General features: G+C 51.1%; 1 protein-coding gene and 2 long non-coding RNA genes across 5 annotated transcripts in view; 2 read left to right on the top strand and 1 right to left on the bottom strand.

Moving 5' to 3' along the window:
* Positions 1 to 52: 52 nt before the first annotated feature.
* On the top strand, positions 53 to 10863 carry LOC135365638 (uncharacterized). Its single transcript, XR_010413826.1, has 3 exons — positions 53 to 482; positions 1691 to 8544; positions 9834 to 10863. It is a non-coding gene; the product is annotated as an uncharacterized LOC135365638 (long non-coding RNA).
* A 1740-nt stretch (positions 10864 to 12603) lies between these two features.
* LOC135365635 (uncharacterized) lies at positions 12604 to 16872 on the top strand. Its single transcript, XR_010413822.1, has 3 exons — positions 12604 to 12738; positions 16338 to 16491; positions 16743 to 16872. It is a non-coding gene; the product is annotated as an uncharacterized LOC135365635 (long non-coding RNA).
* A 4740-nt stretch (positions 16873 to 21612) lies between these two features.
* The window catches only part of SNX9 (sorting nexin 9), a 105738-nt gene continuing 102172 nt past the window's right edge, over positions 21613 to 25178 (bottom strand). For all 3 annotated transcript variants that reach the window (XM_054505617.2, XM_045865808.3, XM_054505619.2), the window contains 2 exons: positions 23839 to 23930; positions 21613 to 22080 (listed from right to left, as the gene is read on the bottom strand). In XM_054505617.2, the coding sequence (XP_054361592.1) occupies positions 22033 to 22080; positions 23839 to 23930 (140 nt within the window). In that variant the 3' untranslated portion in view covers positions 21613 to 22032. The remainder of the gene's footprint in view (positions 22081 to 23838; positions 23931 to 25178) is intronic.

Here is a 25178-nt window from a genome sequence, read left to right as displayed (position 1 = left end):
CGCCGCGCTCCCCCCGGCGGCGAGGCCGCTGCGGCCGGGCGGGCCTGGCGTCGGCGCCCCGCGCCCCCGGGGCTGTGCTCGGGGGGCTGATCCCGGGCCCCCGGCCGGAGGGGAAGTCCTCCCTGCGGCGGGCGGCCGCCGAGGGGGAAGATTCCACACATTCCTGGGCGCGCAGGAGGACGCGGCCGCGGGTGCCCCACTGAGCCTGGAAACGCTGCAGGATCGCCCGGCCTTATAAGGGCGGCGCGGCCCGGGCCCGCGGCGCTGCGAGGCGGGGGTCCGCGGCCTGCCCTCCCCGGTCCCAGCCCGGGCGGTGCACGACCCTGGGCCAGTCACTTCAACGCTCTGTGCCTCAGTTGCCCTGCGGGTGAAGCGGATTTAAGGTTGTGCTGAGGATTCCAGTTAACTCCCAGAAGGGGCTTAGTGAGTGCCTGGCGAGTGGCAAGGGTTCAATAAATGTTGCCTTCACCAGCTTTCTATAGGTGAGGATACTGTGCTCCGCTTCCACACCAGGGAGAATTTGAGGGGATCAAAGGCGTGTTGTCTCAGAGAAAACGGAGACTGTGACTTCCAGGCGGGCCCCTTATGTGACCTTGACTTCTCTGAGCCAGCTTTCCTGACCTGCTTGCCGGATGGGCGCTGAGTCAGAGGTCAGGGCTTGAAAGCTCGGGAGGTAACAAGCAGGGCAGCTGTGAAGGGCTGGTGGGTGCAGAGCGAGGGGTCTCCTCCCTCTCCCTGCAGCCCCTCCTCCCACTCTGGGGTATCATCCTTGACTTCGGGGCAGACACTGCCATCAGCCAGCTTGTACTCAGGGCGTGTGGACTTCAGCACAAATCCGTGCATCATTCATTGGCTTATGCTGCCCCTCCGCGGGTGCCCTCGCAGCTAAGTGAAGGGAGGCAGGGCCCCTCACGGCACTGGGTTCTAGCCAGATGCCAGGACTCATCTGCAGGGGAGGGGAGAAGGGAGACGGCTTACCCAGAATGGCTCCTTGGGTGGGTCTGGAGGTTTTGTTCCCTTCTCCTGTCATGGGCGTGTATGCACAGCCCCAGAGACCTCCACCAGGCTCCCAAACCACCAGGGCATCTCTCACCACAACCTGCTCACATTGAAGACTGTGGGTCGGGCTCTTTGTCTCCGAAGCACGTTCCAGAAGGAGCAGAGTCCCCAGTGCCAAGCAGGACACTGTGGTGCCCTTGCAGACGTTCAGGAATGACAGGAAATGACCAGATATTCAGTCCTCTGTGGACAGCCTCCCAGGTGATGAATTGGGAAATAAACAACTGGCAGAGATTCAAATCATTCCTCAGCCTTCTGTCCTGTTGATCACAAATTTAGTTATGAAGTGTGGATATCCCAAGTATGACGCTCATAAGCTGTCCACAGTTTCTTCCTCTGTGAAATGGAGCTTTACCCATGAAATGATACAAAGTAGCCTCTGGCCCTCTTTTAAACTTGAAGCTCACTTCTTCCAGGAAGCCCTCCTAGAATGATGAGGTCCCAGGAAATAGCGTTTATATGTACTCAGATTCACAGATGTACAGTTCAGCTCTCATTTGCTCATGCGTTGCTTGAGACATGTTTTGATATTCTTTTCTCTTAGCTCTGTTTCACAAATTAGGGATAAGATCTCAGGGAGGACCTAGTCCTTTAAAGTTTTAACTCTCCCCCTCTTTTGTGCCTTCTCTAGCATCACATAATTTGAAGCTCTGCATCGTGGCATGCTGTACGTACTGTAGAAACTTTCCTACGGTGAAGACCAGCACTTGAGCTTTACCGTTTATAGAATCTAAGACACAATCAACTGGAAGACGAAGCACGATTTCAGGTGCCGCTGAGAAACAGTGCTGCCCGCTCACCTATGTAACTGAATTGTTGGCTATGACCTGATTTCAGCAATGGTACGGTGTGCATCTTAGACTCAGTGAACTGTAGTGGTTGCCCCCTTATCTCTGACAAGTGGCTGAATGGGCCAGGAGCCTGCTGGGTTTTCAGGTCGCTGCCCTCTGGTTTGGAGTGAACCGTCCACATGGGTGGCTGACGAAGCAGCAGCCTTACGTGCACACTGCCTTGATGGGCCAAGGGCCCCCCGCTCCCCCCGCCGGACACGGGCACAGTTAGCAGATGGAGAAAGTAGCAGAGCTTGAGACATTCAAGAAAAAGCTCAGCTCTGATGCCTAACGGGCAAGTGGAACCTGGGGAGGCAAGGGAACTCATCTGAGTGGGGAAAGTCTGGGCATATTCTGCTCCTGAGCTGTAGGCTCCTGGAGGGCCCATGATTGGAAGGGGAGGAGGTGAGGAAGGAATCTCCTCTAGAGATGAGAAGGAAGGCCAGGCTCTTCAGAGGGAGGGATAGGACGGTGGGAGGCAGGGTCAAGAAGGAGGGTAGGAAGCATCATCCTTCCAAAGGCCTGGCCCCGGCTGAACCCCCAAAAAGCCAGGAAGGGGGTGGGAATGGGAACCCTTTTCCCAAGGGCGGGAAAAGCCCAGAACATTTGCTGTGGCATAGTTGTCTCTAAAAGGTGTGTCCCAAGTCCCCTGGGCTTGAGGAGATAATGGGATCCTAGAGCTAGGGACAACCTCAGCTGATCCTCTCTCGGTTCTTTGCCAAAGGAGGAGAATGTCTCAATTCTGTCAGCAATGTCTTAAAAATATATCCAGGGTCTGACCACTGTTAGCCTCCCATGAACTCAGGTTTGGTTGCCTGTGACACAGACTCTGCGCTGGTGGGGTTTGCGAGCAGGACCTGGTGTACTGGGGAGGGCTCTCAGGCCCTATGCCAAGGGAAGGGAGAATGAAGTTGAGCTGCCATGCAGACCTCACCGACCCCTCAGGACCTCCAGAGAGGGGTGGCCCCTGGAGGTGTCCTGAATGCATCGACCAGTGTTTGCCTTCAAGATGGGTATAACCTTGCGCCCGGGGGCTCCCTTGGGCCAGGAGCAGCATTCCAGCACTCGGAGAATAAGTGCCTCCCTCTACCACATCACCCCTGCCCCTCCTGGCCCAAGATCACGAGCCTGGCCCCCAATTAGCAGTCACACTCCCAGAAGCCCATGTCCACTGTGATCCAGGACCCTGCCCTCCGGGGCCATCAGCTTCTGTTTTGTTCAGCCAACACATAACCTACCTCTCTCTGCTCTTCCTCAAATGCGCCAGGGGCCCCTGCTCAGGCCTTTGCCCTTAGAATGCTGCACCCCTACACATCCCCGTGGCTGGTTCTCTCACTCTCTCAGATCTGTTAAAAACTGTCCTCTTCATGAGGCCTTTCTGAGCGTCCCTACCTAAATGTCCCCCACCCACCTAACCCGCCGTCATGCGCTGAATTGTGTCACTCCAAATTCACATTCAGCATGTGACTGTGTTTGGAGACGGGCCCTTTAAAGAGGCGATTCAGCTAAAATGAGGTCACATGGGTGGGCCCTAATCCAATCTGTGTCCCTATAAAAAGAGGAGATTAGGACACGACCCGCACAGAGGGAAGACCGAGCGAAGCCACAGGGAGAAGACGCAGACTTGCCAACACTGATCTCCGACTTTCGGCCTCAGGAACCTTGAGAAATAAACTTCTGTTGTTTAAGCGCACCGTCTGTGGAACTTTGTTCGAGTGGCCGAGCCAACGAATACACTCTCATGAGATAAGTCTTCTTCCCTGCTCAAATTTTCTCCTTAGCACGCGTCCCTCTCTAAGAAACCGTTTGTTTATTTACTTACTTGTGTCTGTCACCCTCCTCCCACTGTGTCATAAGCTCGCCGAGCAGGGATGCTTTCGTCCGATTTGTTCCAGGCATGTCCCCGGTCCGAGAACGGTGCCTGATTCCTCGTGGGAGCCAGAGAAGCCAGTCCAGTGAAGAAATGAATCCTTAGTACCCTGTCGTCCTGTGAGGGCGGGGGATTCGCAGCTCGGTGGTCGTCCATTGCAGTGATTCTTACCCCGGCTGATGAATTTAGTGAACAAATATTTTCTGAGCACCTACTGTGCGCCAAGGATTGTTCTAGACACTGGGGAAACCGCCACAGCACACAAAGCAAAGTCCCTGTCACAGAGGGGACATCAGACAAACAAAATGCATAACATGCTAGGTGGTGATAGTGCTGCAGAGGACAGGAGTGTGCTGGGGGGGGCAGTTTTAAACGGGGGTCAGTGGGGCCCTCGTTGAGAAGTGACGTCAGAGTTAGGGACTGACGTCATCCAGGGAATGAGCCCCGCGGGTGTCTCAGGAAGGGCGTTTCTGGTGCCAGGAACAGCCAGTGCAAACCCCTGAGGAGGGAGTGCCTGGACGGGGGAGGGGGAGGGGACGTGGGCCCCGGTGACCCTGAGAGGTGGGAGCAGAGCAGTGACATGCTCAGGTACGGTTTTCATCAGACCATCCCAGGGTCTGGAATGTTGAAACCTGAGTGCAGGGCAGAGGGAGGGAGAGCAGGGAGCAGAGAGGGAGGCCACTGCTGGTGGTGCCCCGAGGAGGGTGGGAGCAGGGTGGAGAGAAACGGTCCTATCCTGCGTAGGCTTTTGAAGGGTGAGCCAATGGGTTTTGGTGTTAGAGCAGATAAAAATATGCGTGAAAAGACAGGAGTTTGGACAACCCCACGCTTTTGGCCAGAGCAAGATGGCACTGCCGTCAGATGGGGGCAGCGGAGGGAGGTGGCTGGGCCATGTGACTTTGGGATGGCCTATTGCAAGTGCAGGCGGAGGTGTCGCGTGGGCGCTAGGTCACGCAAGCCTGTTGTCCGTGGGCGCGGGCTGGGCGGGGATGTAAATATGGAGGCTATGGGCATCCCGATGGCATTTAAAGCCTGGGGCCTGGATGAGTCCGCCAGAGGCTGGGAGCTGGCCTGTGCCACTGAGTGGGGGGACGCCCGTGAGGTGGGAGGACAGCCGGCCGTGATAGGGTCCTGGAGTCCAAGGGAAGGAAGCGTCTCAAAGAGCAGATGGCAGAGGCTGCAACGGGTTCGGCAGGACGAAGACTGGTCCTTGGGGTCCAGCCAGGTGCAGGTCACTGCCGCCCCGATGGAAGCACTTGCAGAAGATGGGTGGGGATCCAGTGGTTCTTCTTTACATCTCGATTCTTCCTGCTTTACCCTCTGTGTGCCTGAGGATCGAGTTATCGACTTCAGAGGACTAAAAGCACACAGGAAACTTGGGGAGGCAGTGACTCTGAACCCCCTTAGCTTCCCCGGCGAAACCCTCCAGGCTCCTGTGACTGCTCCCCATACCTCCTGGTCTCCATCACTCTCGTCACACTCATTGCTTTCTTGGGCTGGCTTCCAGGTTCCCCACTGCTGAAAGCCTGGTGAACACTCCAGACACACTTCTCTGGCGAGGCTCTGGTTGGCATGGAGCATAATTAAGGGGATGACGGGACTCTGCTGAGTGTGGTCCCTGTGGCGTCATCCGCAGGTTGCTTTGCCCTCTGTATTATCTGTAGCCCGGGGGGTGGAGAGGTGGAAGATATAGAAGCTTGAGCAGATTCTGTCTCATGGGTGTGGTGTGTGCTTCCCATCAGGAAGCATCCGTCTGGTTGCTCCTCTTGGTGACTCCTCTTGGTGACGTAGCGACCCCTGGCCCTCCATGCTGTAATCCTTGCCAACAGTTACGTTCTATTCTCTCACTCCTTCTTCATTTGTAGCCAAAATTCTTCTAGAAACAGAAAATTCCCATCGACTCTATGTCACCCAGTGGGCACACAAACAAAACAGGCAGAATAGGATTCTTTTCCTTTATTTACTAGCGTTCAAATAATGACCGCGAATTGGTCCATTAACATCCTCCAATGGTGACCAATGAGTTTGTCTTCCCAAGTTTGTCATTCCCGTCCATTGTGGTTTTATCCTTAGTGATGCTCAGAAAGTTCCCTCCTAGGCCAGCTTTCTTTCTTGAGCCTTCACCCTTCCCAGAGCTCTGACCCCACAATTTCCCCGCCACGTCTCCCTGCCCTTTCCCTTGCTAGCAGTTCACTCTCTGAATCCTTCACGCATCTGGGCTTGACTTGGCTGCCTTCACAGACAAAATCACGTAGGAGTCCAAGGCAAGAACAATGCAGCCCAACGGCCTGGGTATGAAGCCTGGATCTACCCTTTCTCTCTGCTGGGCAATCTTGAGCAATTTACTTCCCTTCCTGGTGCCTCAGATGCCTCATCTTTTGTAAGGACTTACGAGAAGGAAGATGCACGGAAGGTTTGGGACAGTGCTGGGCCGGAGCGGGCACTAGGGAGGTGCTAGCCATCAGTCCGCGCGTCCCCCACTATCCCACTGGCTCCGCAAAGCTAGGGTGTGTCTGTACAGTTACTATTGGACACCCGGCACCTGGTGTTCAAGGAGTCCTTGCTGAGTGGAGAATGAGGGCGTAGGAACAGCTGCTTGGAGCTGGCTGGGAAACTGAGCCTCTTAAGGAGACACGGGGGCTGCTGTGGCAGCTCAGATGATACATGCCTTTGTCTTTCATTCCCGGAGTCCAGAATCGAAATACCGATGCACAAGGTACTGATAACACGGGAGAAACATTGAGCGGTTACAGGGATCGGGGCAGTAGGAGGGTGGTTCTGTATTCACTGTCGTAGGCAGCCCACAGCCCAGGAAAACTGGGCTGCCATCTGCTTGAGCTGACATTTACCGGCTGCGAGGAAATGAAGTGAGCTCCTGTCTCGCTCTCTGCCGGCTTCGGGGCAGAAACAGCTGTGCGTCCGGGCCGCCGCCCCCACCCCCCGGGCTCTCCTGGCCTGTGGCTCAGCTCCCTGGAGCGCTGGCCTGGCTCCAAAGCAGTGGGCTGGGTGTCAGGCAGCCTTCAGAGGAGGGTGGTTGGAGGCTCATTATTATCGTTGCGAAGAAGGAATATACGCCACTGTATCTATCTATCTACACTCACCTGCACACACAGGGCTGCACTTAGCCCTGAGGTCCAGGGAGCTGGGTACAGGCTTGTTTGCTTTTTCTCATAGCTCACCTCAAGCAGCGTGGCCTCTCGGAGCCCCAGAGCCGGCCCAGACACAGTTCAACCTCCCCCAGCAGAGCGAGCCCGGCCGCCGGCTCCCGCACGGACAGCTCTGCAAATCCAGATGCCCCAGTGATTCTGACGCTCTCCCACGTGTTTGTGCGGCACCTGCCCTCTCTGCCCCCAGGTCCGGGGCGGCTTCCTTCCCTCCCTTCCTTCTCCTATAGAAGGTCAACAACACGGGCTGCTTCCATGGGTTGAAACAGAGACTGCTTGCGTGGGCACCTGGGGGCTCTGGGGACCCGGGGAGCTTTCTTCCCTTCTGTGGCCACGGCCAAGCTCCGCACACAGGTATACCAGCTGCCAGTCGGGCCTGCATCCAGCATCACAGCTGGAAAAACCACCCACCCAAAGCACACCTGTCCCAGGTCGGGGTGTGGGGCCTTTCAGATGCCACAAACAGCTAGCGTCTGTCGGTTCCATTCCATACTCAGGGAGCACCTCCCCGCGGCAGGACGATGATCTGGACTGGATTCTGGCTGCTCAGTCACTGTCAGCTCCATGGTTCTGACAGCCAAGGTCTTTCTCCTGTACCCCTCCTATGCCTCCCACTAGAGCCAGGCAAACAGCTGGCTGGGGGAAGGGGGAGGAAGTGGGGAGGGCCACATTCCCACTCAGGAGGAGGCTCAGGCCTCTGGAATGTGCTCCCACCTCGGCGGATGGGCAGGCCTGTTTCCGTTCCATCCTTGACCCTCCTCTGAAATACCTCCTTTCTGAGTGGGTTCCAGGATCCATAGATAGAGAAAATGCCTGTATCATCGTCACTCCAGGGAGCAGGGGAAAAAGTTACGGGGGGTAAGTTTTAGTTCAACGTTCAGAAGATTTTTCGAGCAATTCGGGGTCAAAAAGGAAAAAGGCTGCCTGTGTACAAGTAAGTTCCCCATTTCTGGAGGAATGCACGTGGGAGGCTGGGTAATGACCCCTCCTGTGGGTGTGTGAGAAAGGAAACACTTCCTTGATGGGTGTATTTTTCTGCATGTTTGAAAACTTCCAAAATATTAATTTGTAATGGAGATAAAATGAAATAAAATTAAAAATTAAAAAATTTAAATTATATAAATGAAATATGCATCTACAACTATGCTATTTTTCTGTACGTTTAAAAATTATTGAAATAGAAATTCTTTTTTTTTTAGATTTATTTATTTATTTGAGAGAGAGAGAGTGCGAGCAGGGGCAAGGGCAAAGGGAGAGAGGAAGATAAGCAGACCCCCTGATGAGTGGGGAACCCGACATGGGGCTCAGTCCCAGGACCCCGAGATCATGACCTGAGCTGAAACCAAAAGTCACGTCACTTAACCGACTGAGCCACCCAGGCGTCCTGAAATAGAAATTCTTAAAACATTTGCTCTTAAATTTTGCTTTGTCATACAATTCGTTTTTCAAAGTACAGTGAAATTTCGGATCATTACATGGTCATTCCCTTTTGAATAAAATTAGTTCTATCTTCCAGTAATAATATATTGTAGCCAGTGTGTCAGGGGTACTTTGGAAGGCTTTGGCTGGAAGCAACAGAAAACTCAACTCTAAAAGTCTTAGATGAACCAGGACTCTCAAGGTAGGTTATCTAGAGGCAGGATAGCTGCTCTCGGCTCTTTCTTTCTGTACCATAATTCTTAGGGGGGTAGGGAAGCTGAAAGGACTCCATGTTAGGAAGGCTCCATCTCTGCTGTTTTCCCTTGAGGCCCTATTTATTCATGTTCTAGATATATATTTTAAAGATTTTATTTATTTATTTGAGAGAGAGAGAGAGCGTACAAGCAAGAGGAGTGGCAGAGGGAAAGGGAGAAGCAGGCTCCCCATGGAGGAGGGAGCCAGATGCGGGGCTCGATCCCAGGACCCCGAGATCATGACCTGAGCTAAAGGCAGAAGTTGAACTCACTGAGCCACCCAGGGGCCCCCTATATTTCTGACTGAAAACCAAAGAAGCTATGTTCCCACTCCAATGGGAAAGAAAGAGAATTAATCATTCTTTGAGTTTTTGTGCTAGGCTCCCAAAACCTGATCATATCTAAGAAGAGCTCGATCCCAAACATGTTCCAGGACATTAGCTTTGAACAAACCCCAGCCCACACTGGCATCAACACCCCCTACCTTCCGTGATTTATAAAATAACACCTATTACTCAGTCAGTCACCTTTGGTCAGACCCTATCCTGAATTCCTGAAGGAACATTTATCCTAGACTCCTTTTACAATATAAGCCCCTAGCCCCAAACGATGCAGAGACTTGTTTTCTTATCCCTTCCAAGTCTCCCAGACACTCCATCTGCTATTTTCTGTCACTTATGCTATTCAATAAACTCTGCTTTCACTTTCTCAGCTCACATTTGATTTCTATCCTGCACAAAGTCAAGGACCCTCTTCGCTGGTCCTGCTGGGTCCCTTCTGGGTCCTCAGACCCAACCTACTGCATCATTAGCATACTGGCCCGCTGTCCTCATGACCATGAAATGGCTGCTTCAGCTCCAGCCATCACACTGATATTCAAGGTAGAAAGAAGAGAGGAATCCAAGGCCTCTCTGTCTCTTTTATAAGAAAAAGGCAAAAGGCTTTCTCCAGAAGCCCCCAACAAATTTCCACTTAAATCTCTGGCCAGAACTGTGTCACACGGCTGGCATTAGCTACAATGGGGACTTTTCCCATCTCTTTGGTTGAGATGGACAAGAGAGAAAAGGGAATGGGAATGAATGGGTTTGGGGTTGGCTGACCAGCAGTGTCTCTCATGTCTATAACAGCGAGCATCTGATAATCAGTCTTGTTATTATTTTGGTATAAGACTTAGTGCTGCCTTAGAAACAGTTATGTTATTTTAATTTTTTCCATATGTCATTTCTTTCCTCCCAAGGCAATCACAAAGTAGAAAGGACAGGAATGACTTCTGATTTGCTACAAGACACTGAAGCCCTGATAGCTTGCTATTAGACACCAGCTCTCCGGACTTCTCACCCTGTGTTTTTTTCTGTTGGCTACACTGCCTCTGATTTCATATTTTCTCTCTTGGAGAGAACCTGTTTTTCCACTGCGCTGCTGACGAATTGAGCAGGCCTAGTTTGCTGAGTAAGGCCCCGATCATGGGTCTTTCCAGCATCGCTCTAGAAACAGGAGGTCACCTTGTCACTGTACTTGCAGACATGTCTCTACAGGGAGCATGGAAGACAAAGCTCGCAACTCAATAAGTACGACAGCCTTTCTCAGATCAACCTACGTGACTGTTTCAGCCACAAAACCGAACATGAATCAATGAGAACTAAGAAAGGATCTGTCGCAGCTTCGTGAGCAAGACAGAAAGTAAAAGGGAGCTGTGACCCAGGGTCAGCTGGCTCCTATCCCCTCTTAGGTCCTTATTTCTGGAGTTTCCCAAAGGATCCCTTGTTAAAGGAAGTATTCTGTTTGCTTCTCAATAAAGACAAGGCTTTTTCTTTTTCTTTTTTTTTAAAGATTTATATATATTTTTTAAAGATTTATTTATTTATTTATTAGTGCGAGCGTGCACACTAGTGGGAGGAGCAGAGGGAGAGACAGAGAACCCTCAAGCAGACTCCCTGCTGAGTGCGGAGCCCGACGCAGGGCTCGATCCCAGGACCCTGAGAGCATGACCTGAGCCAAAACCAAGAGTCGGATGCTCAGCCGACTGTGCCTCCCAGGCGCCCCAAGACATGGCTTTTGACCTATAAAAATACCCCAGAGTTTGTGCTCCTAAGCATATTTATGTTAGCAATCACTGGTGACCCCCCCATCCGGCTCCCCTGTAGCCTCCCGGGCAGCAATGTATCTGCAGTCAGAGAAGGGTTTCCAAGCTCCACCTGCTTCCTGCCTTCCACCCAGGACACTCCCCGGGCCTGCACGGATTTATTTAAACAATAATAGGGATGAGAGAGCCAGGGGTTTTCTCACTCTCTTTACTGCCCTCTCTTTCCCTTCTGTCTGCCACAACTTTCCCTCTTCTTTCCAAAACCCTTCCTACAAAAATCTCACACTCCGCACACAGGGCCGCCAGCTCTGAAAAGAAACACACCTCCATAGCAGAAGGATTCTCTCCTTCCTCCTCCAGGCTCAGCTCCTTTCCCCTTCTCCCCTCCTTTGGCCGAAGGGGGAGAGCAGCTCTTCACTCTGCCATCCGTTACCACTTAACCACAGAGGCTCTGGGCGTCCAGAGACCCTGGTGCTTTCCACGGTGACCGCATGGACTGAAATACTGGGTCTTGCTCGGCGCATGGACTGAAATACTGGGTCTCGCTCGGACTGCTGACCGGGGGAACCCGCTGGAAGCTTTGAGGACCTCGTGGGAACTACCCCCCGTCCACTTGAGATTAGCCACCCCTCCCTCTTCATGACATTCCTTCAGTCCGTGTGTTATAAGGAAAAGAAAAACGAGACCAGGATGTGGCGGATGAAATGTGAGCAAGTCTGGTTAGATGAGGAAATTGACTCTGTCTTGAAAGCAGTAGCTCTGGATCCTTAACTGAGTCACCCATACCTTTCAAAAGATAATGAAAAGTATAAATCCCTTTCCGCAGAAATGTTAGAAATCAGCGGTGGCTCCCCAACTGCGAAAAATGCAAAATACGCACATGAATAATATCCCTACAATCGGATGTGGTTCTGAAAGAGGATTTCGGCTGCCTCCCTTTTGACCTCAAACTTTCCCGTTGGGTTCTCCTTTCTGGCTGGTCTCTCGGCTCAGACGGGAGACCCTGTGGGGGAAGCCTCCCCTGATGGGAACCGAAACCACCCTTCAAGCACCACGGCCTGCCCTGAGCCAGCAAGACCCTGGCCGTGATTGACTCCGCGACAACGATGGACTTGACCTTCACGGCCCCCCCGCCTTTGCCCCACATCTCTCCTTATATAAACCTGGAAGTACTTGGCGCACTTTGGAGACCGTCTTTGAGACGCTAGTCCGCTGTCTGCCCGGCGTTGGCCTCGCTAGAATAAATCCCTTTCCTGTGCCGCCACCCACTTGTTCCTCTGCCTTTGGGTTTTGTCTGTGGCGAGTGGCCAGCCCTGGTCTGTCTGGGACCCCCGGAGCCAGACGCTCCCGCACCCCTGCGCCCCGGCTACAATTCACTGATACACACACCTGGTATTACGTGGACCACAAGGCCAAGAATTCCTATTTCAGAAGCAAATTAGAAAAAGCTGCTCACAGAAGTACCTCCAAAGATGGTGCGAAGTAAATCTTAACTACAAAGACACATCCAAGGCGCTAGAAAGATGCAGTTACTATTATCCCAAAGAAGAGGATCAAGAACAGAGGGCTCCTCAGGCGCCTGGGTGGCTCAGCCGGTTAAGTGGACTGCCTTCGGCTCAGGTCATGATCCTGGAGTCCCTGGATCGAGTCCCGCATTGGGCTCCCTGCTCGGCAGGGAGTCTGCTTCTCCCTCTGACCCTCCCCCCTCTCATGCTCTATCTCATTCTCTCTCTCAAATAAATAAATAAATAAATCTTTAAAAAGAAAAAGAAAAAAAGAACAGAGGGCTCCTCAAGAAAAACCTTAATTCCCCAGGGAGGGTGAAGGGGGCCAATACTTCTGCCATTGTAGGTATATGCCTACAGTTTATGGGAACTCATTTTCCATTCTGTTTAGATGTTGGTGTGGGAAGAACAAACCCTTCTGAATTACAATGGATCGATCGATCTGTCTGAAGTGATTTCAACACATCAACAAAAGAACTCAATCTCACAAAAGTGGTTTATTTGCTTTTATAAATTTTTGTTTTGTTTTGCTTCTTCCTGCTCTTCATTCTGAGGTGGGTTGAGAGTTTTCCAAATGGCCCATTTTCAACTACATCTGCTTCATTAAGCCAGCGTATTTCCAGACACCTGTTTAGGGCTACGGATGAATTCACACTCCGGCTCAGTAATGAGCGGCTACATGGGTCGGGGGGATGCGGTGTAGCTTGTGTTAACCTAAGACACAACTCCAATTCAGTGGCTCAGAGTGGCAGGGGTTATTTCTTCTCATGAAAATTCTGGGCAGGGTAGGGGGAGCAGCGCCCCAGGCCACCTCCCCTCTGTGTGTTGGCTCAGTGTTCTAAGCTGCTTGAACCCTTCAGCACCTCCTCCCCTTGTCAGCCTGGGCCGCGAAGAGCCAGAGAGATGCGCACCCACAATCCCGTGCGTCCCCCTGCAAGTGCACACATTGCGCTTTGGCTGGAGCAAGGCACACGGTGACACCTGATTTTATGGAGATGGGGAAGCGTGGTGCACCAGTGGGCCCAGAGGAAGGCGAGAGCCACGACGTAGTAAACTATGTACCGCCTCCTGCAGGTGTCCAAAATCCACCTCCGGCTTCGCAACTGAACTATAACACAAAGAGTTTGGGAATAAAGAGGAACACTGACTGTATGGCTTTGCCCGGCAAAGGAGCCGCAACAGGTTAAGGCCCTCAGAACTGCAACCCCTACCCCGCAAAGGGGCTGGGGGGTTTTATATGGAAATACAGGATCTAGCCGGTTTCACCAGGAGTCATGTACTTGCTGCCAGCCTCGCATGTTTTTCGGGGAGGGGTGGGGGTCCCAGGTTCCTGAAACAAAAGGCTAAGAAGGAAGGAGGGGAGGTTTGCAGAAGAGAGCAAGAAAAAACGTTAGAGTTTAAAACTGAGCCCAGGGGCGCCGGGTGGCTCAGTCGGTTGGGCGTCTGCCTGTGGCTCAGGTGGTGATCTCAGGGTCCTGGGATTGAGCTCCCTGCTCGGAGGGGAGCCTGCTTCTCCCTCTGGCCCCTGCTGCTCCCTCATTCATGTGCACGCTCTCTCTCAAATAAATAAAGAAAAGAAAAAGAAAAAGGTAACACAGAGGGTAGGAAGTAACACGTAGTTAACGAACTACTAGTTAACCCAAGTAACACGAGTTAACGAACCAAACATGTAGTTAACGAACTACTAGTTAACACAAGTAACACGAGTTAACGAACCAAACTCGCAATCCGTGGGCGCCTAGTTGAGATGAGGCCCCGGTCCAGTCCAGGTCAGCTCTCGGCACTTACTGTTTATTATGTTCAAGCCATGAAGAGAGGATCTCAGTTCTGTTTCGAGATCAATCGGGCAGAGCTGCCTTTTTAAAGTGGCCAGGGTCTGAAGAGTCCGACGGCTGCAAAAACCGTCCCCTTTTAAAGGGATTGAATCGGTCTGGGGCCCGCAGACCTCCCCTGCTTCTGCGGCTTGTCAGTCCGGGGCGTCGTCAGCTGGTGCTGGTCCCTGTGCAATCTGGGAGCTGCAGTCCTTTGCTGCCTGCGTCATTGCTGGACAGAGGACCCCGCCTGGCAGGAGTGACCCCATCTTGCTCTCGGCAGGATCCGGCTGAGGTCCAGGTGAATCCATAACCCTACCAGCCAACATGTATTAAATGAAGTAGGGAATTGAACTTAGCCTGAGGCTGTTTCCTTACCCACGTGGGAGGGAACCGGCAAGCGGGGTCACCAGCACAGGGCTGCTATCTACGTGTGATTCTAGGTAGCCCTGCACCCCTAACTTTTCTAGTATTAACCACCCTTTCTTTCCCATCTTCACTGGAAAATTATTTATGTTCTGATGGCTAAGGAACAGAATAGAAAACCATTATTAATGTCTGACTGCCAAAAATAGACGGGTGCCAATCAGAGAACGGAATCAATTAAGAAAAGTAACCCGGAGCAGGCAAACCGGGGGTGAGAAGCAGTGAGAAGCGGTCTTCCTCCATCTCCAGGATGGAATGGCCTCCCTCTGGGGAGAACCGGTCTCCCTGCCTGTAACTTAGCCAACACCAACTCTGGGAAGTGGGAAGATTCTGGAGCTCCGCCATCATTTGTGAAGGACCAGGGTTCGCCAAGGCAAAGGGAATCGGGAATGCTCTCCAGACGTGGAAGGGGCTGGAGCAGAGGGGTGCCACTCCTGGACTTTGCCGTCCCCGTGCATGACAACAGGCCAGTGACTATTCTGGAAGAGAGCGTGGGCAGCCATGCCCCACCTCGTGACTGCGGCAGAGTGAGTTCGTGCTTGCTGACCGCTCTGAGGTCAAGAAGGTTTGGAGCAGAAAGGGGGTGTCTCGACGTTCACCCGGGATCGCATCTGCTGGGAGGCTCCCCTTTGTCTCCTGCCCGGTGAGATGTGCCTGGAGCAGCTGGTGCAACTGGCGGCCACGTGCGGCTTTTGAATTGGCGGGGCCACCAGGTGATGGAAGCAGAAGGTTCCTGGACACACCCCGGCCTTGCCCTGAAGCCCACTGGCACTGTCCCCAGAGGGGTCACTTGGGGTGGCTGTCCCAGAGAGGCGCTGCCCCCCAGCTGAAGCCAGGAGGCCATGGGCCTGGGGCCCCCGCCCTGCTCTTCCCTAAGTGACTCACGGACATTCCCAGTGCTGGGAAGGGCTTTGGGACAAATCTGCTCTCGTCTTGGCACTTCGTGCAGGAGGGGACAGGGCAGAGAGCGTGCAAGACTTGTTCAAGGTGACAGATGCTGGCGTCACACTTGGGACCAGAGTCCTGGGCTCCAACTCACAATTCAAGTCTCTTCATGCTACAAGGGTTTCTCCAGGGGAAGGACGGTCTTCACACCTTAGCGGGCTGATCATCCGTGCCAGGGCTGAAGCGAACAGCATGCACTGAGGTCCGTGCGCTGGACAGACTCCCTGTCTGTCTGGGTACTAACGAGTAGGCAGGGAACAGAGTTGGTACTAACATGCAAAACGAAATTGTTCCGAGAGCTTAAACACTTTTTTGAATTACAATACAAGCTCAATTTAAAAAAGCTCGGAAAAATATAATTTTATGATAAAGATCACTCATGAACATCCCCCCAAAGAACCACTAGCAAAACTCACTGTTAGCTTTGCTCTGTTCCCTGGTTCAAGTGTTGTGGTTTTAGCCTTAGTGCGGCCCCTGTTGCCTCTATTCCCCAACTACCCTGGGCTCTTTTAGATTTTACCGATAATAGCCTTGATTCTCGTCCACATGCATTTACTGAGCACCTTCGGTATGTACCTGAAACCATCTATTGGTCCCCAGGCAAAGAACAATTGTCTGTTCACTTTATGTTTTTTTTTAAAGATTTATTTTATTTGAGAGAGAGCGAGAGAGAGCGCTTGAATGCGAGTTGGGGAGAGGGACGGGGAAGAGAGTCCTCAAGCAGATTCCCTGCTGAGTGCAGAGCCCAGCTCAGAGCTTGATCCCACGACCCATGAGATCGTGACCTGAGCTGAAACCAAGACTCAAGACGCTTAAGCGGCTGAGCCACCCAGGTGCCCCTTGTCTGTTTGTTTTAAATTAGGGTTTCTCAATTTGGGTACTCTGGACATTTTGGGAGGATAATTTTTTATTTCGAGGGCTGTTCTCTACATTGGAGGATGTTCAAAGCATCTCTGACTTCTACCCACCAGACGACAAGACCAGCCTCAGGAAATGTGTTCTGGAGGCTCCATTACCTCTGGCTGAGAACCACTGCAGAACAGCCGAGGGGGCTGTGTTCACATTCACCACATGCTGTGACGTCACTTTATACCCCGGGGAGAAGCGCATGACTCCAGCTTGCCGGTAAACCAACATTACTTTCAGGAAGTCAGTGGCTTTTCTCCAGGATGAATGACTCACCACCAACCCCACTTCCCGGGCTTCCCCGACTCTGCTCCAGGCGCTCTCTCTGCAGGGCAGCTCCCAGCCATGAGCCATGGGTTGGGTGGGAAGTCTTCAGCCTTTATCACAACACTACTTCACATCTTCAAGCAGCTGGTCTTGCCCAGCCCAAGTTACACACCTTACCCGTCTCTCTCTCTCTCCGCCCACAGAGCTCTGCAAATCCTGCAGACCGATTGCTTCATTGAACTTTTTGTTTTGGCCTAAGATGTGGACATGTACCTCCATCTGCAGACCTCTGAACTTACTGTTGACTGAAAAGCCCAACGGTCTTCTCCCCAGAGGTTTCACGGCCTTCCAACTGGCTCACCATGGTCCTGTGAATTGCCAACGGCATTCAGATATTCTCGTACAGCACGGCGGCTACTGTTGACAATATATTTGAAAGTTGCTAACAGAGTAGATCTTAAAGCTTCTCGCCACACACACACGAAATTATAACTACGTGAGGGGATGGGTATGTTCACAAACCTTATTGTGGTCATTTGCAAGTAAGAGTCATGTATCAAACCATCACACCATCTACTTAAATTCATACAATATGACATGTCAGTTATAGCTCAATAAAGCTGGGGGGAAAAAAATCTCCTTTCTGCTTTGCTTAAACTTCGATTTGTTCTCCTGTTCCTTTATACTGTTTGCTGGTGGAGTGTGACAGATTATTCCTCATCCTTTCACGGTCTGTATTTTTGGTGGTTTTATTCATTTTCTTATTCTTTTTTAGAAATGTTATCTTACAAAAGTTAACAGCTGGGTCTGGGATTTGATTTTGTTCTATTTATGAGCAAATAAATGTTACTGTGTCACGGACACTGGCAGGAGGCTTCGGTGAGGCAGACCACAGATTTTATTACCCGTGGTGCCCCAAACAGCACGAGCTTTGTCTTCTCCCTGACCTGCAAGCCTCTGGGGGACAGTGGGGGTCGGAAGACCCCCGAGGGATGCGTGCACATGGAGTGAGTGGGTTGTCTTACAGGAGAGGAGCCTGAAGCTTTCACAGCAAGCAGTAAGCAAGGCTGCTTTTCTTCCGGGAAGAAGACGTTAGGTCATCCATCAAGGATGCTTGCTGGAAACAGCCCTGAGAAATGGCCCGGGTCTAAAGCAGTCCAGGCTCTTCCTTCTTGGCACAGCGGGCCAAGCCAGGCAGAGTGCAAGAGACCCGTGGGAAAGTGCCCCCCTTGCCAAAGGAACTCAAATTCTACTTTCTTGGAGAAAAGAATTTTAAATCAAACAGGTTGAAAAAATTAAGACACACACGTAGGGGCCTATTTCTTTATTTGGGGATATCTTACGTTGCTCCGGGCTTGATGCGTGTTTCTTCTGCTAATTGTGTGTGTCACAGGGCACCTGGTCGGTCCCGCTGCTCCGTCTGCTCCCGGGGGGAGGACTGGGGCCCTTTGCCCGCTGCAGGGAAGGCCTGTGTGGACCGTCTCGGCAAGGAGACTGACCCCATTCTTCCACCGTGCCTCTACCTCTCCTCTCCAAATACTGATTTTTACAGGGTCGAGATTTGTCAATATTATAAATTATTCTGTAATTAGAGCTCTTCTGTGATAAAGGTTGGTACAAATAAAATAAGAAATCAACATATCCTCTAAGAACCACATGATGTGTTTGAACCCATAGGGAACGAAATATACAGTAGGTCATTAAAATGTTGCCACTTGAAGGAGAATTTTCCAAGTATCAACATGCAACGGGTAATTTTTCACTTTCAAATTCCTGTTACTTTTCCCGGCTCGCAGTCAGCTACCATTTTTCTGAGTACCTCCTGCCATTTTTTTCCCTTAGGTTCCTTCTTCATTTTCCTGGCCCCTTCCTCAGATCAATTAAATCAGAACACATGGGAGGTATCATCAACTTGACGAGGCCACAGAGTGTGCAGATACTTGGTGTGGGGCCCAGAACAAGAGAAGGCTTCTCAGCAGGTCCAGGCTGCCATGCAGGCTGCTTTGCTCTCACGCTGGGGCCGTCAGATCCAGTGCAGCCAAAGGCACCTGGAATGTCCAAGCAGACAGGGATGCCGTCTGGAGCCTTCGGCAGGGCTGAGCGATGAAGTGAGCCCTTAGGATTTGGGAGCCAAGCCTTGCTATCCCCACCCAGATAACGACTCCGCTTGTGAGAAACAGCTCTTGTTCGCTACTGGGCCTCAGGAGAGACTAAACGCTTACCCATGGGCCCCCAAGTTACGGCGAGACCTGAGCTGCCCCTCGTGAACTGGGTGCCATCTGACCCATCGGGCCATGAAGTCGGGGACGCACGGCAGCACTCCATCATCAAACGGAAGTGGTACATACGTGATCAGGCCCGAGCAGGCCCCATAGGGACAAGTGGCCCAAACGCCCACGGTCCCCACTCCTGCTACACCGTCTTCTCTCTCCCAGCCTGACCTATGGCTGCTTGGGGAGCTGTCGAAGATCAGCTGACAGAGGAAGAGAAGACTCAGGCCTGGGTTCCAGGTGGTTCTGCACGGGATGTAGATGCCACCCGAAAGCAGACGGCTGCAGCACCACAGCCCCTCCCCGGGACATGCCTGAAGGACACGGTCGAGGGACATCCTGCCCAGTGCGCCCGGCTGCTCATGTTGCTCGGAAGGAGAAATGGCCTCCTGGGCGGATATCTATCCATTCTTGGGCTGTGGCCATGCTTTGGCGGATGGATGGTCAGATACCTGAAAGGAACAGGACTGGACAACTGGTGAGAAAGAAATTTGGGGGAGAGGAATGTGGACAGACCTGTCCTCAAAAAAGTGAAGATCTCGGTGTCCCAAAAATGCCCACCAAAGGTGACCTCCGCGGAAGAGGATTTTAATAATCAAGTGGATAGGATGGCCTGTTCTGTGGACACCAGTCAGCCTCTTTCCCCAGCCGCCCCTGTCATGTCCCAGTGGGCTCATGAACAAAGTGCCACGGCAGCAGAGATGGAGCTTATGCGTGGGCTCAGCAGCAGGCACTTCGCTCACCAAGGCTGACCCGGCCCCGGCCACTGCTGAGGGCCCAATAAAAGGATTTTAACTGTCATGTTTTCTCATTTTGTTTAAATACCTGTGTGCGTGTGTGTAAAAGCAAATAACTGACTTCTTTCCCCTCTTATTCTCTTACCTTGTAACATGAGATTTTTACACCATAGAATTAAGTTACAGGATATGGAGAAGAGCAAACATCACACAAGGTGTGCGTGCACACGCATACACACTGGTTGTTTCTCTGTGGATCCCTAATATACTTGCCATCAGCACCAGTATCTGCTTCTTACAGCTCTCTGGTGATTATGACATGCTTCCAGGATCAGTGACTCTGACTTAAGGAATTAAATTATTAATTCATTATCAGGAGAATTAGGCTTGGGGGAAAAATCCATCACCTGGACTATTTTCAGGAGCTGGAGGCAGGAAGGAAGGAAGGAAGGAAGGAAGGCAGGAAGGCAGGAAGGCAGGAAGGCAGGAAGGCAGGAAGGCAGGAAGGCAGGAAGGCAGGAAGGAAGGCAGGAAGGAAGGCAGGAAGGAAGGCAGGAAGGAAGGCAGGAAGGAAGGCAGGAAGGAAGGCAGGAAGGAAGGCAGGAAGGAAGGCAGGAAGGAAGGCAGGCAGGAAGGAAGGCAGGCAGGCAGGCAGGAAGGAAGGAAGGAAGGAAGGAAGGAAGGAAGGAAGGAAGGAAGGAAGGAAGGAAGAGAGAAAGAAAGGAAGGAAGAAAGAAAGGAAGGAAAGAAAGGAAGAAAGGAAGAAAGGAAGAAAGAAAAGGAAGAAAGGAAGAAAGAAAATAAATCACACAAACACTAAAAAGTGTTTTGAAAAAGTGCTTTCAGAATTTACTGTACAGGTTTTTTAACAATTTATTTATATGTTGGCTTCTACATGCTCTTACATTTGTTTAAACATTTATACATATTCTTTACAATTTGTACATATATTAAATGGCTGTATCATAAACATTGCTCTATGAGATTTTATAAAAGAAAAATCAGGTAGGGAAAATTACTTATAAAACATTAACAAAACCCGTGATATTAAAGAACAAGAAATTCTCATATTCACGTTCATCTGATTTCTTTCCTCTTCTACTTATTTTTTGGTTTCATTTTATTTGTGCTGGCCCAAACTTTCCATTTTCTATACTATAATCACTAGGTCAGGAAAATGAAAGCAGTGGGGATAATGTCGTAAGGCAACTGTGGAGGACGGACACGCTCATCTGCAGGAGGAAGATTGTGTCTGTGAGTGTTCAGATTTAAAGCTGACAGTCTGCGAAGATTAGGTTTTGCTTTATGCCGTTAACTGGAGTCCTAGTGATCACAAAAATCCCATCTGAAGTTTCGGATGTGGTCAGGAAGAACATCACTCTGAACTTCTTACACACAGAAGCTCCCGGGATTACTGGGCATTATCCAGGTTGTCACCCTTATCAGTCCCTAAACTTCTCCATCTGGGGGGATGGAGAGGTCTACTAAGCTGTGCTTTTCATGTTTTCAGATAACACCCCCGGCCCGCTTGTCTACTATCCAAATCAAGCGGCAAATGACGGCCCTCACAAACATGTCTCACTACCTCTGACTGAACAGCTGAAGACTCCAATTCGGGGTGAAGCTCTGGGGGAGCACTCCTTCCTGAGCACAGGACTCAGCGCAGTGGCGCCATCCCTGGGAGCAGAGTCGGAACATTGTACAAATACCCCCAATGTTTTCAACATACTCCGTCTGGCAAGAACCATGCCTTAACCAGGCTTGGGAAGGAAGCCCTCCTCGTGGAAGGGGACACTCAGCAACGTTCCTGAGGGAAGCGGGGGCAGTGAATGGGATCCTCAGTTTTTGCCAAGCCGCGTGCTCTCATGGCACACGTCACGTGAGCACCCCTCCGCCCCGAGCCACCGTGACGGCGCCAGAATTCCCAGGAGCCCCTCTTTGCTTCCTCCCTCCTGGAAACAGAAGCACTGGAGTCGTAAATATGTCACTGAAAGGCATGTAGATTTTCCTAAATAGATAGGAATCCCACCGGACTGGAAAGAGTTATAAAAATATACAAACATATATATTTTTTATTCTGGTATATTTCATATTTTTAAGAAAGCAATTAGTAATTATCCGACATTGGGTAAGACCCAGGAGATCATGGACGACGTAAAAATTACAATTTTATGTAAAATAACAGTGGGGGAAACCCCTAATTTTCCATTCAAAATTCTGATAACTTTAAGTACTTTCCAAAAATAGAGACAATTTCCATTGTTTTAAATAATGGAGGTGGAAACGAACCAAAGACGACTATCCCTACGTAACTGATCCATTTAGGTTGGTTAATAAAACAGACGCAGTTTTTTGCAACTCTATTTCTTTTTGGTTTCCGTTCTTTCGTTCCTTTTTGTTTTTGATGAAGGGGGAAAAAAAATAAGATTGCATTGCCCAAAGTCAGGAGGAAGCACTTCGGAGTTCTCTTCGTGTTCCGGTGTGTTCTACATAACCGGGAAGCGGCCGAGGGCCTGCCTCAGCTTTTCTGCAATCTGGTGAAGAAACAAGACAATCTTGAGCTACCAGTCCCACTAGGACCCACGGCATCCTACTCCTGCCATCTCTTACGAGTCAGACACTGCAAGCATTTCAGACTTGAACCGCGCTAAGCTTCTAGTCTCCTCCAGCACCAACCAGCCGGGGGGCCCTCCCCAAACCCCAGATGGTGCTGCCAGAGGCGGTGCCCCCAGCTTGCAGGAAGCCCCCTTTCTTTCTGGCACGGCCGGTGCCTGTCTCAGCAGCAGCATTTCCAGAGCAGGAGTCAGGTGGGGTGGGGGTCGTGCTTGCCAAGGCTCCCCTGTGTTCTCGGACACCCGTGCACTCCCGAGCCCCCGCGGCCGAGCACACCGCCCGGATCCCACCCGCTGCGGGTCCGCCGTGTGTAGACCGTCCGCGCCTCCGTGATAAAGCCAGTGCGGGACCGCAGCTGGGGCTATGTGCCCAGGCCTGCCCTGAGGACACAGATGTCACAGCCATTCTTGGAGCCAAGTAACTGGAGTAAGTCCTTAGGATATAATAGGTACTCAATTCATGTTTGCTGCATGAACAAGTATGGGAATTTTAGTATTTAAGGGTTACTTTCTCATAGAACTGTTACTTCTAACGAGGACAGTGATTAAAATGCACGGCTTTCTATTTTGAGTCACAATGTCATTGATAATTAAACCTCACTTAGGCTTGAGATTATCTATCAAATCAACATGATCGGAGTTTCAGAAGTTGCCCTTCAACGCTCTTCTCACGTCGAATAAATGCAATCTCGATTCTAATGCATGAGACGCAACCGCACAGCACCAGCGGTTACTACACAGAGAGCCCAGGCACCGCACGCTGTGAGCGATAAAAATGCTTCAGGGAATTCCTTCTGGAAACTCAGGCCAAAATCAACTGCTTCCAACGCACAATTCACACTATGCAGCAAGCACACTGATCACAACTCCCTTTCAAGAATTTGCTGTTGGAGACTGACATTTTCCACACTGTTTTGCTGAAAGAGGACACGTGCACACATAGGAGTGTGGGGCTGGCCTACCATCATTCTGAACACACACGCGAGAATACCATGGCAACAGTGGAACCCTGAGTAAAAACATGGTGGCCAGCACATGGTCAATGATACAGTTACGGAACCTGCCTTCAGATGTCGAAGTTTCCACTTACACGCTAGATCCCTGTTTTCTGGACACTCTGGTAAACAACCAAATTACTACGCAGACTACAAAAGTTTACGTTTTTGTGACTGTTTCCTAAATGTCACAAACCTAAATATTTAAGGTTTCTCTCTCTCTCTCTCTCTCGTTTTCTTTCTGCAGTTCCTTTGGTGCACAATGAAAGCTCATTCATGAAGCCTGCCCGCGGTGCCAGGCTCCATCCCCAGCTGAGAGCTTGCAGGGCCAGGGGCCTCCTGTCCTTCACTGTCCCGGGCACAGAGAAGCTGTAGGGGTAGGGAACCTCCCAGTAAGGACTTCTAGGGGCCTCACAACCAGCGTCAAGACCCCTTCTTGCATAAGAGAAACCTTTTTTAACCCAGTATGATTCAAAAAGGAAAAGGCAGATATAATTAAAAGGGATTTAAAAAACCCCTGCTCAATAATTAACCTCTTCTGGTTTATTACATAGGATTAAAAAACACAAGCAGATTAACTTTACACGGTCAGAGTTATGTTACCAGGAATCCTCCTGTGTGTGTGTGAGTGGGTGCGCACGCACGCATGTGCTTGCATGCAAAGGGCCTGGGGAGGCTGACTTACTGTTTCGTAGAATTGCACCTGTTGCTCCAGGTACAGGCGGATGACGCTGTTGTAGTCATAGATCCGGTTACTATGGAAGTGATTCATCTCGGCTACAACCAAAACCAAAATATCAATCAGCCCCCAAACTTCCACAGACAGCGCCAGCTTGCTCTGCTCGGTATCATCTGGTTGGCTTCAGGGCAGGGCCAGTTCCTGACAAATCACTTTATAAAGAAGCTAGAAAACTCATCTGAAAATAATCTGAGCGCAAACAATACTCTCCAGCAGAGGGATGACTTTTGTTGACTTGCAGAGGAGATACTGTGAACCCAACACAATCCCCCACATGTGGACTTTGTTCTCCCAGAACAGATGGAGCAGGAGGCCGACGTGGTGGTCACTCTCTGCGGACGTCATCTGTGATGCAGGACCCAGCGAGGCACCCGGTGGGCCCTGGTCTGTTCCCTCTTGGGTTGGGTTTCTTTGGGTGCCCTTGAAAGGCTGTACGGGTGAGTGTGACGCAGGGGGACCCTCTTCTGTATGGAGCTTCGCTGCTGAGCATCAGGGCTCCCAGAACCCAACCTCTTACCAGGTGAGAGGATCTGGACACCTGTTCTTCAACTCTGCTGAATATATCTATTCACAGAGGACTCCCTTACTGAATTTGTCTCTCGGGACTCGCCCCTAACCCCCCTATCACCAACTCAAGAGAGGCCCCATCACATCGCCACCTGCCTCTTCCCTCGTTCTGAGCACCTGGAAAGCCAGCTGCTGGCATATATTCCTATGAAAAGGGCACTGTTCTGAGTTTTCTATTATCTCAAGTTGTATGAAGCTTCTCATTTATCTGTTTGGAAAACTTCAAAGCCAAATCCCCCATGTCAAACCCTTCAGAAAGATCTTCACTCAGGTTTTCCCATTTCTGCCCCTACTTGTCTTAGTTCTGGAAAACTTGGTCCCTTTGTCCCACTCATTCCCTAGTCCTGAGGGCTGTTCCTTGGAAAAGTCTGCAAACATGCTTCCTTCTCTTCCCCGAGCACCACGTCTTCTTCAGGCCCAGAACTCTCAGACCACAGAGGCAGTGGTCTTCTGCGTGGGCCTTCTGACGTCTGCCCCCCAACCTCTCCCACCCTCTCCCTGAGTGGTGTACCCCCCTGACCCCCACCATCAAACCTTTTACTGGCTTCTTAATGCCCACAGCAAGTCTAGGCTCTTCTGGCCGGCTCTCAAGGACCCCCACCATCACCAACACTCATTCCCCAACAGCCTGTAAGTCGATCTTATTCCTGAAAGCCAATGAGAAATCCTGTCCCATATTTTGTGTGGTTTTGTTCAAACTAGAACATCATTCCCCTTTC

Source organism: Mirounga angustirostris, unplaced genomic scaffold, assembly GCF_029215605.1.
Source record: "Mirounga angustirostris isolate CCGP_5_RB_7025 unplaced genomic scaffold, mMirAng1.0.hap1 SCAF_8, whole genome shotgun sequence".
Taxonomy (NCBI): Eukaryota; Metazoa; Chordata; class Mammalia; order Carnivora; family Phocidae; genus Mirounga; species Mirounga angustirostris.
This window is presented reverse-complemented; position numbering and strand designations above follow the sequence as displayed.